Below are 20,340 nucleotides of genomic sequence, written 5' to 3'. Positions count from 1 at the left end.
AGTGAACCTCTGTATGGAAGCACTGACACAAACAAGCGATGATGCAAACCTATGATGCTAAATAAAACCTTGATCAGTTCAGGAGGCCCACTGCCAACCCAGCCCAATAGTGTGTGCTTTCTACATGTTGCATCAATTATGTTGGTAGAGGGTGAGCTGGGACACCTCAGTTCTCACCAACTTCTAAGGCAGTGTTTCTCAAACTGTGGTTGGGACCCACTAGGTGGGTTGCAAGCCAATTTCAGGTCAGTCCCCATTCATTTCAATATTTTATTTTTAATATATTAGACTTGATGCTACCATAGTATGTGACTGCATCTGAGGAAATGTTACAAACTTGTACTTTTAACAAGCCACTATGTATATTTTTTTAACAATGATAGTCAATGGGACTTACTCCTGAGTAAGTGTGGGTAGTATTGCATCCGCTTGATGATGTCACTTCCAGTCATGTCATCACTTCCGGTGGGTTCTGGCAGATTCTCATTCTAAAAAGTGGGTTTCAGCGCTAAATGTGTGAGAACCACTTTTCTAAGGGAAATATTAGTATTTTACTATAAGGCATTTCATCAGAGGTTGGTGGATAGATTGCACCTGGCTTCCTGAGTGCTTACTATATTCTAGGAGAGTCAGGGTCTCCCTGGCCACTTTAGTAGCCAGCCATTCAACCCAAGACTGGTGAAGAATTTGTTAGTTCCTATTAATTAACATTATGTATTTTTCTTATTCTTTGTGAGTCGCTTTGAGAGTTTATTTAGTGGGAAACTGTCAAATATCTTTTAAATACATAATCTAATCTATTATAGTCTGATTCTAGTCTAATCTAGTCACTTTTGTTTTCCTTCTATATCACCATTAAACATTTTGACGTCATAGGTGGGAGAAGAGCAACTAGCAATCTAGGGGCCTAGTCTGGTTCTTAGAAGCTTTCTATCTGGCCTTGCCCCTTAGGTATTTTTGCTACTTCCTTCCAAGTCAAAATACAGGCAGAGTGGTTTTGAATGTTCCAGAGGCGTTGACAGAGTTCTTGCATTATGAACCTCATATGTTTACTCAGATGCATGAGCCAAAATAAGGCAAATGGGAGTGAAGTTCATAAAAGGGGGAAAGTACTACCAAAACCCTAACTGCTGCTTACCTGGGCAGATGTTAAAGAGCTCTCTGCCAGTGCCTCTGGTCACATGGCATGCAGAATCAGTATTTGTGGTGCTTCAGATAAAGCTTAATTCAAAATAAGGCCCCTGTTAAAAATGACTTACTAACCCAGGTTGTAAGCTCATGAACCATCATTCTCTCATTTGTCACTGGCTCTCCTTGCCACAAACTGATAAGAGTGAGTGGTGCTGGGTGACATTAAAAAAAATTTTTTTTTTAAATTATGAGGTTAGGGGTATATGCAACCTAAAAGTGAAAAGCATATTGCAGAGATGGAAAAGAAAAATAGAAAATATACACACATCATCTATAAAGGTGAAAGGGACATGTGAAAGGAACACACAAAAGTCATATCACATAGAGTACCTTCTTGGGTAACATTCTCATTAGGTACAGACTTATTCCAATAAATGAGTGCCAGTCTTGCAAAAATGTCTCATTTGAGTTACTTCTTCCATGCTGGGTGAATGTCTTTTGTTTTGCCTTGGTGAGGCCCTAATATTTCTTTCAATTTGGGGAGATCTCCCTCTGTGACAAACTTTGAGAACTTTTGAAAAGATTCTTTCACTATCTCTACCACTAAAGGTTATTCTTTCATAGCTAAGAGAACCTCTTATTCACTTCAGAACCTGATCCTTCCTTCTCTATATACAGTGCAAAACAAGCCATGCCTCAAAATTAATATGATCCATCATGAGCTGTCTGTTTATATCCTGGGCTTATAGCTGCTCCTTTGATCAACAACATGTAGCTAAAAGGAGCACCCTTCTCACAGGGAAGGTAGCTCAGCCTAAAGCCCTGTGGGAGTAGAAGGTTAGCTTAGGACAAGCCACAAAAATACTGCATCATCATTACAAGAGTGACTGGGTGCCAGTGGAGGGTGTGTGTGTGTGTGTGTGTGTGTGTGTCCTTTCTTGTTCCTAGGCATAAAAAGATTCCAAACCAACACAGTGAGAAAGTGATTGACCAGCAGTTTGTTGGATAAAGACAGACCTTGGAGCTTTAAAGAGTACAGGCATTCCAGTTAGCATATCAGCACTTTTCAGGAAGTGAGTCTTTGCAGAGGAAGGCAGATGGGGTAGGGGAAAGGGAAATGAATTCAGAAAAAAGACAACATAGTCCTAAAGGAGTCTTTCTCTTACATTAGCCTTGGCTGATTGATATATCTACTTAATAATATTATTAAGTTTCTAATTGAATTAGAGAGCTGAATGATCCAGCTGTTAAGGGACAGGCATGGGAATGGAAAAGGATCAGATACTTTCACATATCAACAATCCAACATGGGTGAAAGATCACCTTTCCTGCAGCTTGACACTGAAGGCATCAGGGAGCTATTGCTGAGCTCAAGACTGCAGTAATTTCAAGCCAACATATATGGAAGCCATGTTTTAAAGGGAAATGAAGGCTGCCTCCTACCATTTGTACGTAGTTGCATAGGTGCAGTGTACCTACCAGCATGTGGGCAGCTGGCACTTCACTGCTCAGAATGACCACTGAAGATGATGAAAAGGATCAGTAAGCAGGAACAAGGGGAAAGTCAGGAAGAAGAGAATGAGTGTGGCTTTCATATTGCAGACTAGAAAACAGAAATAATGCCTAGTCAGTTTCCATGCAGAGACTCCCAATGTATGCTCAAATCTCCACTTGCCATGAGACTTAAGCATTTACTTTTAAAGTTTTGCATAATGCCTTTTGGAACATTTCAAAGCATTGTATAATGGCTTTGATCAAAAGAGCTACTTGGGTGTATGAAGAGGCATTTTCAACTTTTCCTCGAAGCTGGTCTTTTCAAAGTCTGAAAAGCAGTTTGTGACATGGCATGAAGCTTTGCCACTAAAAAGAAGTAAAAAAAAAATCTTTTGGCTGTGCCCAAACCATTCTTTAGCATCAAACCATTCTTTTTTCAATTTGACAAATTAAAACTAAAACTAATAAAGATAATAAATGCAGCAGAGCAATTACTTAACTATCAAAAGCAGACATGCAGTGCAATCCTACTCAGATGTGCAATCCTACTCAGATGTAAATCAATGAGGCTTACTCCCAGATAAGTATGCGTAGGATATGCAGTCTGGAAAAGGTTTTACTTTACATTCAAAAATATAGAAGGAGGTCCAAAATATATCTCCCATGAAAAAGCATTCCAAAGCATAATGGCTGCAGCAGAGAAGACCTAGTTTCTTGCAGACACCAAACTAGCTTTTGCAAAAGATGGCATTTCCAGCGGGGTTTCCTAGCATGTCTTAAGTGCTGGTTCATATAGGCAGACATATTCCTGGAGGTAGCCAGGACCAGGCTATTTAGAGCATCAAAGGTCAAAAACAGCTCCTTGAATTGAGCCCAGAACCAAACATTTAAGTATGAACTTATTTTATTTTTCATATTTTCAGACCGCCAGTCCTCAAAGGAGTTCAGGGTGGTGTAAATGGTTCTTTTCGTTTGTCCTCACAACCATCCTGCGAGGTAGGTTAAGCTGAGAGATAGTGACTGGTTCAAGGTCACCCAGGAAGCTTCATGGCTGAGCAAGGATTTGAACCTGGAACTTCCAGATCTAACACCAGAATTACTGCACCATCCTGGTTCTTATGCTTTATAAAATAAGTGACAATATTTTGCTCTAAGAGAAGTTTTTGAACCATCTTTATGGGCAGCCCCACGCAGAGAACATTACAGAAGTTCAAGTCAGCAAGGCTTGAATGATAGTGGCCATACAGTCTGCTATATTGAAAAATTCCAGGTTCAGTCCTGGCATTTGCAGTTAAGTATCTCAGATAGGAGGCTTGAGAAAGACCCGGCCAGAGACCTTAAATGCTGTTACTTTTCAATGTAAGTACCTAGTTAGATGGCCAGTGGCCTCAGTATAAAGGCAGCTCCTTATAAACTATGAGCTCTTCTGCCACTGCAAAGTTTCCTGGCATGGCTGGAATAGGAGCACGCAAACGTGAGGTTTATTTCTACAGGATCTACATCCTGGTGGGATTTAAGAATGATCAAAAACGTGATGAGAAAATATTAGAGGACAAATCCTGCTCTATGCAATGTTAAGAAATGCAAATTCTGCTTTAATTAAGCTACAATGATTTTCCCCGATCTGTTCGCAATAATTTCTGTACATGAATGTGTTTTATTTTTGAACACCACCTACTGTCTGAAGAGAACTGGTCTTACACAAGCAATTTACACCACCATTGCCAACACTTGGGAGGACAACAAGCAAATGTTTCAACAGACTGCACTCTATTTTAAGCTGTCACAACAAACTCCCTCAATATAAATGCACTTTAAATGTACAATCTACCTCAGTTAAATATTTAGCAAAATTTTAGAGTACAGTACTGATAGAATGTGGTAAAAATCTAACTTTTTGTTGCTCAATTAATTACTAGATTGTATAAGTGTACAGACATAAGGCGATGCATCCCTGGTTCCCACAGAAGACAACAAAATTATCAACAGCCCTTTTTATATCATACAATTTTCAAAAAAAAAAAAAAAAGAAAGAAAATATAGGAAAAACAGGTCCAGCATCATGTAGGAAATAATTGTGTGGATTAAGCTATAAAATTCTTTTTGCTTGTCACATATAGGCAAGCAATTTGGTCACATTGTGCAGTGGTGCAGCACAAAATGAAACTGCACCACACACTTTGAAAACAATGCTCTATCATACCTAAAGGAATCATGTGAACTGGCTCTAAGGTGCCACTGGTGGTTTCTGAATAATTCAATAATTTCCATTAGCCTCAAATAGAAACATTTTTTGATTGACTGTGTTGTCCATCTTTTCTCAGAATTTACATGAATTTACCACCATGAAAGATCCTGAATTGAATGAGATTCAATAAATCCCATTGAATTCAGGGGGACTTACATCTGAGTATGCATGCAAAGATTGTGCTTTAAGACACTTAAGAACTTTCAGCTTATATACAATTAAAATACCAGGAAATATTATTGTAAGATAATTGTCTGTGGTTCCCAATACAAGCACCTTCATCAATGGTACTAAGTGAGGAAAAAGAATTCAATATAGAAAACAATTTAAAAAAAAAAAAGGAAAAGAAAAACTGAGTAATTAAGAAAACAAAAGACATTTAAAGAAGATAAACACTGAATTGATGTCATGGGTAACTACAAAAATAAAACTGCATGCAGTGTTGCTAAAATTGCTTTCTTAAACTTATTTTCCTTTGTCTTGTATCCAATATTTTATTTACATGGAAATGAGAATAATTCCTGTTCATTTTAAAAGTGTTTCATCCTTCCACTTGCAAGTACAAATCTATGCAAGCAGTGCCACCAGCTGGCAAAATAATTTAACATTTACTTATCCCTTGTTCTACAGATGTATATTTGTTGCCTGCTCCATTTTTAAGAATCAGATGGCACTTAAAAGATAAAATGTAGCAAAACTACCCAAATATTCACCTCCAATCACAAAGTGGCTATTTCAAATACAAAAGTCTTGCATCTCACCTGTTAAATAATCAAGCATGAATGCTGGTGAGCCTTCAGTTGTTTCGCAAGTAGCCTTCTATGGCAATGGCACAACCATGAAGGTTGCTTCTTGTCAAGCCAAGACACACAACTGGGTTCAAGGTTCACATATATAGCCCAACCAATCAACTTGCTTCTTTCAGGAAATAATCCACAGTGATCACACTATCATCTTTATTTGCACTGCAAATATCATCTTTATTTGTGTCAGAAGCATAGCATAGCTCAAAAGCAGTTAGTACTATCTGTCCTTCTGAGATGAAAGGTTCCAAAACAGCTCAAAAGAACTTACTGCAAAGAACCATTAAACATTCTATTTACTTATTTCATACAGGATGCTTACAAAACTTGGACTATAAATTCTTAGGTTTTACTGCTCCTAGTAAGCACACACCAATACACTGAATATCAATACAATGACCCCTCAGTTTAATGGACCTGATTTAACAGACTTTAGAAATATACTGTAATGAGCATATATGTATTGTGCATGCACATGTACATTGTCCTAAATACATTCGGATCTAATGACCTTTAGCATTAACAGACACCCCTTCCCCTCTATTAGTCCATTAAAACAAGGGTTCACTGTAATTGTCCAGTCCCTTTGAAAAATCTCAACAGTTGAGTCTCTTATATTTTATAAGCCTCTAAAAAACAGCTCAGTGCTGTGCAATAATAGCCACAAAAGTCACAGCAGAGGTAGATAGCCAATTTGTTTACAAGAATAACACAGAACAACTTGTTACATCAGAGGAGATCAGGCAAAGATATGACGAAGTGGACACACCATCTGCCTAAGCGATTGCAAGAGTGAGCCATTACTTGTCTCAGAATACTGTAGCTATATACAGGATGGAAGCACAAATTGGCATTAATGTAGAAAATAAGAACAGGGTCATCAAAAGGAAGCTCAACAACATTCATACTTTATCGTACTGATGAACGCTTACTTCACTTACCCTTCTCTGCTTTGATGATCATAGAATTCAAAATTAACGCTTATCAGTTCTGAAAATTCCTGGTTTCTTCCTGATTACTATGGTCGTTTTCTTTGAGGCAAGACAAGAGTTAGGGCCCAATCCTATCCAATTTTCCTGTGCCAGTGCAGCCGTTCCAATGGGGGATATGCTGCATCCTGTGGTGGGGAGGTAGTCAGAGTGGCCTCCTCAAGGTATGGGAACATTTTATCAGCCCTTATCTCGAGGCTGCATTGCGGCTGCACCGGTGCTGGAAAATTGGATAGGATTGGGCCCTTAGTCATGTGTTGTTATACAATACCCATCGACTGCATTCTTGAAACCAATTCCAAACACAGTCAAGCTCCTTTTAACTATTGGCATCAAAAATGAACAAGATGATCTCATCTGCCATGACGAAAATGGTGCTGCTGTTCCTTAAGCCATTTCTGCCTAATGTTGCATATACACAACAGGGAGCAAATGTGTACACTTGTGGGCTGGGCAAAAATGGGTTTTAAGAATGGCTGCTTAGACAGAGACATCAGTCTGTTGGTAATCTCACCTTTGGGGGGAGGGGCTCAAGAAAAAGCTGGCCAGATACTAGCCATTTAGACTCATTTCAATCCAGTTGATCACACCTGGTGGGCAATCTGTGCTGGGGGAAAAACAGGGAAAGTGAAACCCTGCCTGCTTCTCCTGAACTTCTCAGGGGACTTTAGTATCATTGACTACAGTAGACTTCAAAGGCTGCAATCCTAACCCCTTATGTCAATACTTTCCTGCACTGGCCTAGTTATGCCAATGGGACGTGTGCTGCATCCTGCAGTTGGGTGTCACTCACAGAGCCCTCCTCAAAGTAAGGGAATGTTTGCTCCCTTACCTCAGAGCTGCATTGCCCTTGAGTCAGTGCTGGAAAGCACTGACATAAGGGGTTAGGATTGCACCCTAAGCCTTTTAGCAGGGTGGGGGGGTGGAGGGTAGCCTGCTACAACAGTTCCAGCCCTACCTTGCAGATTTCAGAGGTTCAGAAGCACCATGGCACTTGTGTTGAAGTATTTCAGAACTTCTATTTTGTATGTTATGCTGTTTAATACCCTATGAAACCTCTGGATGAGGTGACACAGCATGAAGTCATCACTATGCAAAATACACCAGATCTATTTACATCTGAGGCAGGTGAAGAAGCTGAAGTGTTGAACAGGTGTCTGGAGTTGGTAGTGGGCACAATGAGGGTTAATAAGGTGAAGCTCAATCCAGACAAGAGGTATAGTTTATTGGCAAGTTGTTCAATGTAGAAAGTGGTGGTCACCCTGTCTTAGAAGGTGACCCCCCCCCCCCCCCGAGGACAGGTCTGCAGCTTAGATGTACATTTTAGAATCAGTCCTTACTTTGGAAGCTCATGTTATGTCCACAGCACAGGGTGTTTTTTAGCTGCTTAAGTTGGTGTGGGAAATGGAGGAGGGAAGGGTCAGGCTGGATTGTGCTAGATCAGGGGTGCCCAAACCCTGGCCCGGGGGCCACTTGCGGCCCTCGGGGACTCCCAATGTGGCCCACGGTGAGCCCGCAGACTCCAATGAGACTCTGGCCCTCCAGAGACTTGCTGGAGTCCATGCTTGCCTGACGTGAGTGCTCTCAGCATGAGGGTGACTGTTCAACCTCTCGCATGAGCTGTGGGATGAGGGCTCCCTCCACTACTTGCTGTTTCACATTTGTGATGCCGCAGTGGTAGCAAAGGAAAGACTGGCCTTGCTTTGCACAAGGCGTTTTATAGGCCTTGAGCTATTGTAAGACTTTCATTCAATCATAGAAGTTCCATCTCTAATATATTAATTTATGTAAATTTATTCAAATTTGAAGTGTAAATTAATTCTTTTTTCCCGGCCCCCGACACAGATATGATGTGGCCCTCCTGCCAAAAAGTTTGGACACGCCTGTGCTAGATAGAGAAAGCAGAGGGAGGAGAGGATTGTGGGACATGGAGGAGGGATATAGAAAGCAGAGGGAGGAGAGGGTTGTGGGACATGGAGGAGGAAGCAGTGGGAAGAGAGGGTTGTAGGACATGGAGGAGGGATAGAGAAAGCAGAAAGCTGAGGGAACATACCAAGATCCACGTCTACAGAGCTTGCATCTTGAGTACACTTCTGTACTGCAGCAAATCATGGACTCTTCGTGCACAACAGGAGAGGAAACTGAACACTTTCCACATGCACTGCCTCCGACGCATCCTTGGCATTACCTGGCAGGACAAAGTTCCAAACAACACAGTCCTGGAACGAGCTGGAATCCCTAGCATGTATGCACTGCTGAAACAGAGACGACTGCGTTGGCTCGGTCATGTTGTGAGAATGGATGATGGCCGGATCCCAAAGGATCGCCTCTATGGAGAACGCCTCTATGGGAAAGCGCCCTAAGGGTAGACCACAGCTGCGCTACAAGGATATCTGCAAGAGGGATCTGAAAGCCTTAGGAATGAACCTCAACAGATGGGAAACCTTGGCCTCTGAGCATTCTGCTTGAAGGCAGGCCGTGCAGCATGGCCTTTCCCAGTTTGAAGAGATACTTTGCCAACAGACTGAAGCAAAGAAGGAAGGCCCATAGCCAGGGAGACAGACCAGGGGCACACTATACTTGCTCTCAGTGTGGAAGGGATTGTCACTCCCAAATTGGCCTTTTCAGCCACACTAGACGCTGTGCCAGAACCACCATTCAGAGCGTGATACCATAGTCTCTCGAGACTGAAGGTTGCCAACAGGTGAAGCTGGTGTGCACCCAATCCTATCCAACATTCCAGCACTGCATCCTGCAGTGGAGAAGCAACTATGGAGGACTCCTGGAGGTAAGGGAATGTTTATTCCCTTACATCAGAGCTGCATTCCAGCTGCATCAGTGCTGGAAAGTTGGACAGAATTGGGCCCTGTATCAGCTGAAGCCTTCCTAGACCGAGATAGCCTAGCTACAGTTATCCATGCTCTGAAAATGTCCAGGTTAGATTACAGTAACACACTCTATGTGGAGCTGCCTTTGAAGACTGTTCGAAAGCATGGGTTTGTTCAAAACAAGGCCTCAGGACTGTTCACATGATAGTCTGAACATATTTCACCAGTATTGAGAGATCTACACTAGCTATAGGTTTGTTTCCAGGTTCCATTCAAAGTATTGCTTTAACCTTTAAAGCCCTAAATAGTCTGGGCCTGGGATACCTCAAGAACTCCTTCTTGGATGAACCCCTCTTACTTTTAAGATTGGTTTCAGGGGCCTTTGAAATGAAGCAGGTAGCTATCGGGAAGAAGGCCTCATCTTTGGAACACACTTCCTAAACAGATGGTGATGCACCTTAATTATTTGCATTTAGGCAGCTGGTTAAGATGTGTTTATTTAACAAGGTTTTTAACTGATTTTGCCTGTTTTAATGGTTATTGATTTTCCTGTCTGCCTCTTTACTGCTCGCAGCTAAGGTTTACTTCCAAGATAAATGTTCTGTTTCGATTGTTTAATTTTCACTGGTATGGAGTTTTGGCTGTTTTATCATTTACCCCGTTGCCGGGGTGGGCAAACTTTCAATTTTAGGTATCCTGGAACTTTAACAATTGTATAGAAAAGGGAATTTCAGCAGGTGCACAATTTCAACATTGCATAAAACATAAAACACAGGGTAGTTTAGTAGAAAAGATGTTTAATTTGTCATTTTTAAAAAAAATGCAGTTTTCCAAAAGGAAGAGCTATTTTCACACAATAATGCATTTTCCTTTGCATGGGTCTGTTCATGTTACTGAAATAGCATGAATATCCAAGTTAACCGTATTCAAGTCATTACTTTGATACAAAACACAATCCTCAACTCAAAGAAGCCAATCCTCATGCACAAATAGGTTAGTCCATGTGGACTGGATCCACTGCCACTGAAAATGCTGGTGTGGAAAGCACAATACCTAATGCAGCATCCAGAATGAAGACACAAGCAGTACTCCTGCCTCTGTGTGCACTCCCTGGAACATACCACAGTACAGTATTAATCATCTACTGGGGGGGGGGGAGCTGGGGTGTAGTAAGGGTAAAGCAGGAGCCCAATCTAAGTATCCTCCCCAGCCCTTGCTTGCCTTCAATCTATTCAATATGATGGTCAGCACTATCATTTCAGGCTGGCCTGCCCAGAAGCACAGCAGTAAGAACAAAGCCATTTGCTGCCCTCACAGGCTGCTGGATCAGGACCATGATGTTCAACAGTGATGCATCATCAAACAATTCTTCCTGCTTACAGATATGAAAAAGATCAATTTATATTTTCTTTTCCCCTGATTTAAGCAATGAATTCTCTCACGTGGAGAAAAGCCATAGTGTTACAAAGAAGTATAAAATGGTTGTTTTTATCTGAAACCATGTTGGGGGAGTAGGAGCGAAGGGTGATAGTTTGACATTTTATACTTCATAAACTTATTTCAAGATAATACTTTGGAATAATTTTTATTTGTTTTTACAATGAAGAAAAATAGACACATCCGTTAATAAACTAATCACCTGTAACCATTTTTTTTGCTGTTTATAGAAGGAAAAAATTAGGAAGCAGTCCTTTCCTCAGTCAGTTCTCTTCTTCTTGTCTCTTCAAATAGAGATGGGTGGGGCTGTGAAGTTTTTGCTGTCCAATGATTTGTGAAGAGAAACCAATCCAATTTATGCTTATGTAGGTCACAAAAGGCACTAACCCATCAAATAGCCCCTAGAGAACAAAAGAAAAGATTTGAAGGGGGGGGTTGATTTTTTTTTTTTTAAAGGATGGTGATCCTACAGGACAGGAAGTTGCTCAACATAAAAAGTACTTCTGGATAGGAAACAATGGGAAGCCCACTTGTGGGTCATATGCAACAACTGCATGAGTGAGGATTGCACATGAACTCACATGCACTCTGATGCCTAAACACCTGTTGGGAAGCCATGATATTCTGCAATCTTAAGTTGCTATATTTTCCTGAATAAAACACTCTTGGTTTACTCCAAGGTGGTTCAAGGATTTTGTTACCAGTTTTCATGCTAAAGACTGATGACAATACTGACCCACCTTTTATGATATACTGCAAGCATTATTTAATATCTGTGAAGTGCATTTTATAGCTTAATCTTTACCTAGCACTTTCCCCCCAAAATTATCACCTTCCCATGACATGATTACTATCCAAGAATGGATTCTGCTTGTCCATTGCAAAGCTGCTGTGGTGCAATTTGAGGACTTTTTTGTCTTGAAAAATGTGCAAAGAAATTGTGACACTTTCACTCAAATAGTTCTATTTACACTTCTCGAACCAATTACACTTTGGAATTACAACAAAGCTTCTAAGAGAAAAATAGGAGCCATTCACTTACGGTAATTTCATCCGCATGAACACTCTGGCCATAAAGAAGCTCAACAGGACGCTGACAAACCCAATAAAAAGCAGCAGAAATCTATTCAGTTTTGGGATATTTGGTGCATTGGAACGGTCCAGTATGATAAAGCCAAGGCCTCCCATTGTGAAGAGGAAGCTTGAAGCAAGTCCTTCCATAATATACTGTCCATTTACTCTGTATAGAAAATGAACAAATATTATTTCAGTTGAAGAGTAAGTGCTAAGGTTATCCAGCAATTCTGTCACACTGGGTTATGCATACATGTGCAAATACATAACTTACACAGAGGTTTTCAAGAGCTAGAAATGCTGTAATTCATGGGAAAATAGCAAAGGAAGAAAATTCTTGGTCTTATGTTCTGATATATGGAAATGAGAGCTGACTCATATTAACACCTTATTGGTTCCATGTTGTGTCATAACAACACTTCATTGGCTCTCTGTCTAGTTGGTCAATGTTGAATTAAGGAAATACTTTTTCTAACACAGTTGTGTTTTCTTTTCTGGTTATTTGACTATACCTTTTGATAAAATGCAGATAATTCAACATGATTTGTTTCATTCCATTCTGAAGTAAATTACCTTTCTACTGATATATAACTTTATGATATTATTCACACATTTTTCAAACAGTTTCCACAATTTTGGCCACTACTGGTGTGTCTCCCCCCCCCCCAAAATGAGTCATCCAGTGCAGTCTGTCCCACTTAGCAATGCCACTGCATTTTGGTCCTATCTCTCTTTAGCTGTGTGTGGGGAGAAGGGCTGTACATCACCTGTGCATCATAGCAGACAATAAGAGGGAGGGAAGGTCTGTCTCTTAAGTTTTGGGGCTGGCTCCTAGATTCAAAACAAAATTTATTGAGTCCTGCACTAGGGACTCAGAATGAAAACTCTCCCAAAGGAGCCTTGTGGAACCATGGATGTCACAGTCTTAATTTAATTAAAATTTATCTCACTAAACCACAGTTGACTGCAGAAACAGAAAACAGAGTTACTGCTTTCCCTAGGCTGTCACCATCAAAACCCCAGATTTGTTTCCAGAAGTAACTGTTTCAAACTTACCAACAGATACTCATTTCTAGTCACCAACTTCTAGATATTATCATCTCATCTCTTGTTGCTGTAGATCAGTTACCCACCCAGCTACTGCCTGTAGCCACATGTGGAACGAATCTTCCTGAAAACTAGTTTGTTCTTGACCAACAGTTTCCAAATTGGAGACCGCTGTGTGCTGGAAACAGCCTCCCTGGTGTGACCAGAGCTTACTGTTCTATTGGGGAGGCTGCCACTGTTGCCACGGATGTTTGCTCTGCCCAGCCGTGTCTGCCAGGAAATCCTGGAACAGAGCCTGCTGCTGCGGCAAAATGCAGAACCGGCTGAGCAGAGCGAACATGGGGGGAGAGCGGCAGCTACAATGGCAGCCTCTCCCACGGAATGGTAAGCTCCGTTCATGCAGGAGAAAGGTTAACAAGGGCATCAGATCTGTCCCGTAGGCCACAGTTTGGAATGCTCTGTGCTTGACAGTAGTTCCAGCCACATAAAGGATTTTTCGCTTAACTCAGCTAAGACTCTGCTCTGGATGCCTCAAGGAAGTGGTTACTAAACAAAACAGCTAAGAGTATGCAGGGATTTCTAATCATTTCTATATCTTCCTTAAAGTTACATTTAATTGAATTCACCGAGTCCTAACACCCGATTCAGCCTAACATGCAAACCAAGGTTCATTGTTAAATATCCCATTGTAGTATTTGCAACATGTTAATACAATGCATCTTTCTACCTGTAAGCCAAGAAGGCCACGGGCCTCTGATGTCCATGTTCATCTGTCATTGAACCAACACTGGGAGGTTCGACAATCACATCATAAATGATCCCTACAAAAATGACAAACTGCAACATTAGTTTATTCAGAACCAAAAGGACTATTAAGTACTTTTAAGAAAACTCTTTGTTAAGAAAAATCATCCCATCCCCCCATACACACTACTGAGTCTAGAAAACATAAAATGAAACTCATGAAGGATCAGAGTATTGGGAAGTAGTAGTGAAGAAAGTGGGAACCTAAGGATCACTGCACCCTCTGGTAAAGTCACTGAAACCTTTAAACAGCCTTTGGGTAAGAAAGGATCTCTTTGGTACAGGCTGCCTATTCTTGCAGACGAAGGTCTATTAATCTAGCATTGTGTCCAAACACCCTCCAGAACTCCTCCCCAAACTAGTGGAGAGCAAAGATTGCTCATGCACAGCACTATGGTACCACCAGAGAAGTTTGCCAGCAACAGGGGGGCACGTTTAAGTTCTCAGCCAGACAATACAAGCAGCATAGATGACAAAAACTGAAACAAATTGGCTAATGGGGGCAGGACCAACTCTCCTCAGAGTACATATGGACTGGAAGGGCCATGGCTCAGTAGTAAGCAAGGGCTTTTCATATTTTCCTATCAACTGGAACCTATCCTTCTACTTTTATGAAATATTATCTTCCCTCTCCTCTTTACTCAGGTGTGGGACAACTGACTCACCTAAGACAGAGCAAGGTTTACAGTGCTGCAACCCACCTCATCTCGATGATCCTGTTGGTACCAGGGGATGCAACACCCCTATTAGCTTCTCGGGCCTCAGAATGGCCCACAGAGGCATCCAGAAGCTATTTCTGGTTTTTGGAAGCAAACTGGAAGTAATCGCTGAAAACCAGAATTCACTTCTAGACGTTCCTGTGGGTCATTCTGAGGACTGCAGAGGCCCATAGAGGGGGTTGCCAGCCCAGTGTGACCTGGAGACCTCCAGAGCCTCCCAATAACTTAGCAGCTGGCAGCATCTCTAGGCTGGCACACCCCTTCTAGAATGGCTCTGATTTGGAGCCAAACAGTCCCAATGGCAGATGGGTGAGCCCAGCTTGTGACCAACCACACATGGGCTCATGACCCACATTTTGGGAAATGCTGACCTAAGAATTTCCTTGACAAACCATCGTGATACTTAAAAAGCACTGTATAGTGCTGAATATGCAAAGTGCTTCACAGGTATTGATGCTGTCCTTACAACAATCCTGTAAGTTATTATCCCCAAAATTCAGCTAGGAAACAGAGGCCAAGTGACTTTCCTAAGGGACCAAGTGAGTTCATGGCAAAGGCAAAATATGAACTGTGGAAGTCCCACTTTGCAGTTCACTCTCTTAAAGCACAAATCCTATGCATGCCTACTCAAAAATAAGTCCCACTGAGTATAATGGAACTTACACCCAGATTAAGTGTGTATGGGATTTCAGCTTTAGCCACTATGCCACACCCGCTCTCAAAAGCACACAGGGAAATAACAAAAGGTCACAAGCAGGGCACAAACATGATGGCCATCCCCTGTTATTAGTCCCTACCATTCAGAGACATACTGCCTATATTCATGGATGTTTCATTTCCTTATCCTCCATTAATTTGTCTAATCGTTTTGAAAAACATCAAAGCTTTGTGCTCACTGCTATATCTAGAAATGGTGGTTTGTACAAGTTAATTATACATTGTGCAAGGATACTGACTGTGGTCGATAATTTCTGAAGACGCACATCTACAATACTTATTTACAAATTATGCATGTGTAGTTCTGGGGATGCTAATGGCAATAATGGCTGGCAAAGTAGGGCCTAGGAGAGGGGGGAAAAGGGGGTAATTTGTACCCGGGCCCAGGGTCAGAAAGGGGGCCCAGGAGCCAAAGGATGGGGCCCAGAAATTTCTTGGGATCTTACCTTTTCCACCTAGACTCACTGCCTACATGGGATGCACATGGCAGCAAGTACTGCCAGAAGCCACACACACCAGGCCCAGGAAGGCATGTGTTCCTTAACAGTGTCACATCTGGGAGGAAGCTGGCCTGCTCCAGGAGCTCTTTGGCTTGTGGATCTGCTTGCCATGAAGGAATGAATGGGAGCTCAGACACAGCTGTGGGGCTACAGCTGCTGCAGAAGCTGCTGCCCACCCACACTGCCCCCCCAGTCTGTTTCATCCCTTCCCTCTTTGAGAAGGGGCCCCCCAAAAAACTTTGTACCCCCTGATAAGATTCCTCTTGGAGGCCCTGTGGCAAAGTCTGATCACATAAGTAGGAACTGATGAGTGACTCTTGTCTTTCTGAGTATAACAGGGAGATGAATGTTCAGCACAACAGCAGAATTTCCTATTCACAATACACATAAACGAAAAGCAGAACAAGGCTACGCTGGAGAGAAAACGTCTTCATTACTTTTGATGTCATTTTTCTTTTTTCTAACCTTGGAATAAAAATTGACAACTGCTCACAGAAAAGATGTACAAATTCTAGATCTTTCTGGGAGGAAAGTATTGAACCATAAACATATTTTATGCTTTTAGTGTAGCTGTGACTAGATTGCATCAGCAGCACAATTTTAAAACGCTTAAAAACTTTTAAGCTTAAGAACTTTTAAGCTTTAATGCTTAAGAACATGTTGCACACAAAGTCAACCCTGTCTCTGCATCCACTCTGGGGAGGATCAGGGACATGCTGCTATCCAATCCCCCCCAACAGACAGAAATTCATGCTTTAGATCCTTATCCCGTGTGCAAGATGTGTGCATGCAAGTGCTTTAGTTTTAAAGCACTGGTAGGATTGTGGTGCAGATGCAAATCCAATCCAGTTAATTGTTTCAATGTTGTACTTTACAATGCTGCTTACTTCTGAGTAGGCATACATATGATGGGGCTCTGAGCCTGACATCCTGTCCAGACTTCCCTGGGAATAAGTCCCATTGGCTGCAACGGGATTTACTTCTGAGTAGCCCTGCACAGGATGGGGCTCTGAGGCTACCATCCTGTCCACACTTCCCTAGGAGTAATCCCTAATTGGCTGCAATGGGGCTTACTTCTGAGTAGACCTGCACAGGATAGGGCTCTGAGGCTGCCATCCTGTCCACACTTCCCTGGGAGTAAACCCCATTGGCTGCAATGAGGCTTACTTCTGAGTAGACCTGCACAGGATGGGGCTCTGAGGCTGCTATCCTGTCCACACTTCCCTGGGAGTAAGCCTCATTGGGTGCAATGGGGCTTACTTCTGAGTAGACCTGCACAGGATGGGGCTCTGAGGCTGCTATCCTGTCCACACTTCCCTGGGAGTAAGTCCCATTGGCTGCAATGGGGCTTACTTCTGAGTAGGCGTGCACAGGGTTGGGCTCAGAGGACATTACCCCCGGTGATGAGGAAATAGGACACCACCACCAGCGCGTAGACCGTCATGGCCGAGGGCATGTGCACCCAGGCGGGCCGCTTCAGCTTGACGTTGGGGCACTCCAGCACCGCGAACGGCACCCGGTACAGCGTCTCCATGTCGGCCGAGCCTCGCGCGCGCCGCCGCCCCTCCTGCCGCCGCTTTCGGGATTGTCTCTCCGCGGCCACCGTCCTGCCAACGCGAGCGCCTACGGTGTCGGGTCCTGGCAAGGAGGTAAAAAAAAAAAAGCGCGAAGCGGAAAATAAACCGCAGCGTGGCGCGAGGCGAAACCCCCAAAAATGGCGTTACTGCTTCGTGATGAGGCGAGGAAAAAATTTACTGGGGGAGGCGGCTGTGCCGTCACGGGGCGCCGCGAGTCGGGCCTCGGTGGACCTGCCAGGACCTGCTAACGGCTCAACGTGGCCCTGTCAGGACCCGCCCAGAGGAGAGGGGGCGGGACGTGAGAGGCGGAAGTGACGTCGTCACTGCATAGGCGGAGGTGGCTCTGTAGGCAGTAGCTCTTGGCGTCTGGACGCGCAGGTGAGGCACAGCCAGCCTACCGTAGTCCTTCGAAGAGCAGCTGCGCTGCCGTGTGAGGTGCTCAAGCGCACACGGCGGAGCCGACGCTGCTTTTCAAAGGACTACGGTAGGCTGTGCCTCATTTGCCTCCCCACCCACCTGCACTCCCTGCATGCACAATAAGTTCATAATTAAGATGCTATTGGAGATGCAAGAAAAGCAGCCCATAGCGTACCTCTAATAACTCAGCCATCTATTACGAACAACTTACTGCACTAACAGTCCTGTGCAGAAAACTGAATCAATAAAGTACAACTCGACTGAAGCAACCCACAGTCACTCATACAGTCCAAAGCAACCCTGTGCAATTAAGAAAGTGCACTCAAGCGCGCATGGTATTCCTTATCTCTTCCACGCAATTTTCTTTAATCTTGTGTGGGTGGGTAGTTTGGATTAACCACCTTGCACATTCTGCTAATACATTCTACTTTTAGCATAGCATTAGGAGTGCTTGTAGAGGCAGTTCACATGAACTGCTGCCCATCCACACAATTGAGAAAATTCACCCAGAAGCAAGGGCAGGGGTCACAATGTGGCCTGAACATGAATGTCTTCAATGGAGGATGCCCACTTTGGACTCAGAAGTATTGAGTGCTTTTTTATTGATATGCTGGTCCTTTCAGGTTTAGGACTGTTCAGGCCCCACACACTTTTGCAGGCTTCTACTGCAGAATTGAAAATCTGTTTCATTTGCCTATTGAGGCCTTTCTGCCTTTGATAAGTACAATAGATCTAAATTGTTTACAAAAGCAGGGGAAACTGGGAGACTATCTTCCAAGATTGTGAAGTATCACACAGATTCTTTGAAAATAAGGAGGCTTGAAACATCTTAAGAATAACATTTATTATAACAAACTTTTGTGAATAAATTCACTTCAGATGCATTGTTATCCTCAGGTCTGTTTGTGCACACCTGCCCACAGAAACAAGTGTAAGCCTTACAGTCAAATATCATGAAATGGATACATCATTAAAAATTTAGCTTTAATTTTTTTAAAGGTTCATCTGTTTTTCTCATCCTCTTGAATTTTGCCCATAAGTGTAAAACCAGTATGTTAGAGCATGAACACAATATGCTTTGGCCACTCACAGCCCAATCCTACCCACACTTTGGGGTAGGGTAGGATTGGGCTGTCATTTATATCTGAAAAGGGTCCCTCTAGCACAGGGGTGTCAAACATAAGGCCCAGATGCAGCCTGCGGAAGCTTTTTATATGGCCCTCACGCTTTCAGTTGCTGAGTAGTGCTGAGGTGTTACTGCTGAAAGGGCAGCCTACATGAAAATTGAGCTGTCCCATATTGTAAAATATGATCAAGATTCATATAGTTTGTTATTTGCAGCTAATGAGTTCCTAAGTGAGAAAAAAGTGTTTGTTTTTGGTTATGACCTGTTAAAGACATCACTTCTTGCCTAATGACATCACTTCCGGCCCTCAGCATGCATCATGAATGCTATGTGGCCTTCCATATGAAATGAGTTTGACACCTCTGCTCTAGCATGTTTGCATACTGGCTCCAGAAATGGAAATTTGGTCTTAAGAGCTAAATGTTTCTACTGCTCAATACCCATTCAAGCCATTGTTCTCAGAAGGCATTTGTAGGTATAAATATACAGTATGTTCGTTTAGAAACAGGGCCTGATTTTTTAGAAAAAAAACTGGTGGTACTGAAATATGCCCAGGAAAAAAATAGGAAATGTTGGCTTATTTTTCACATTTCTATACCACCTTATATACCTAAGCTCCAAAGAGCTTAGGCTCACCCCCCTCATTTTATCTTCACAACAACCATGTGAGGCAAGTTACGTTGAGAGACAGTGAAATGCCCAATAGTCATCCAAATTATCTTCATGGTCTAATTACACCACCACACTGGCTTTATTTCACACTTCACAATCTTGTTTATAGAAAAATTAATGCTTCACAATCCAGGCAAATTTAGCCCCCCTGAAATTAGAAGAATTTACCCCAAAAGTAAAATCAGAGTATTTGGCTGATAACCACTAAAGAGATATAATTTGACATAAAATTACCTATAAAGAAATCAAGTCATAAAGTTGTATAGGTTCTCCTCCCTTTTCTTCAAGAAGATCATAACCTACAGAAACCCATTTCACAATAAGTATTAAAGTTGCTGCAAGACTCCCTTAGAGGTTTTTGGCTAAAGCTGTACAATCACGATTCAGAGGTGCATGTGAAATATATACTAAGAAGTAGTGGGGGGTATATTTTATTTCCCTAGAATGGATATCCATTCTCACTTTTTGGAAATTCTTGGCTGATAGACCCAAATCCTGTTTAATATTATTGTAAAACGAATCTTAGTTTTAAATAGAGCAGTTAAATATCACTCTTGTTCATTTGTTTTAAACAGTAGAGATATTCCAAATTATTCTTGTTATAGGAACAAAGTAAGATAAAAAAAGAGTAGCGATACATACTGAACAATATATTTAGGATACTTATGATAATTATTTATCCATTTATTTTACTACATAAGCTGCTTTGTGAACTACTTTGTTGTAAAGTAATATAAAGAAGTCAATAATAAAAAAT

The 20,340-nt window shown here is 42.2% G+C and overlaps 1 protein-coding gene across 1 annotated transcript; it reads right to left on the bottom strand.

Annotated features, from left to right (window-relative positions):
• Window positions 1-10,273: 10,273 nt before the first annotated feature.
• OSTC (oligosaccharyltransferase complex non-catalytic subunit) lies at window positions 10,274-17,401 on the bottom strand. Its single transcript, XM_066632285.1, has 4 exons — window positions 17,187-17,401; window positions 13,779-13,872; window positions 11,973-12,170; window positions 10,274-11,331 (listed from the first exon to the last, which is right to left on the bottom strand). Exons 1-4 carry the CDS (start codon window positions 17,323-17,325, stop codon window positions 11,313-11,315), a joined length of 450 nt encoding a protein of 149 aa, XP_066488382.1. The 5' UTR covers window positions 17,326-17,401; the 3' UTR covers window positions 10,274-11,312.
• Window positions 17,402-20,340: the final 2,939 nt, after the last annotated feature.

The sequence above is a fragment of the Tiliqua scincoides genome, chromosome 6 (genome assembly GCF_035046505.1).
Source record: "Tiliqua scincoides isolate rTilSci1 chromosome 6, rTilSci1.hap2, whole genome shotgun sequence".
In the NCBI taxonomy this organism is placed as follows: Eukaryota; Metazoa; Chordata; class Lepidosauria; order Squamata; family Scincidae; genus Tiliqua; species Tiliqua scincoides.
This window is presented reverse-complemented; position numbering and strand designations above follow the sequence as displayed.

Bases quoted from the DNA above. Each gene is read 5' to 3' on its own strand.
- OSTC (XM_066632285.1), bottom strand. From the start codon at position 17,325: ATGGAGACGCTGTACCGGGTGCCGTTCGCGGTGCTGGAGTGCCCCAAC. The intron at 13,873-17,186 runs GTAATGTCCTCT...TCATTTTTGTAG, and splicing joins CTATTTCCTCATCACCGGGG to GGATCATTTATGATGTGATT. The intron at 12,171-13,778 runs GTAGAAAGATGC...TTTTCTATACAG, and splicing joins GTGGCCTTCTTGGCTTACAG to AGTAAATGGACAGTATATTA.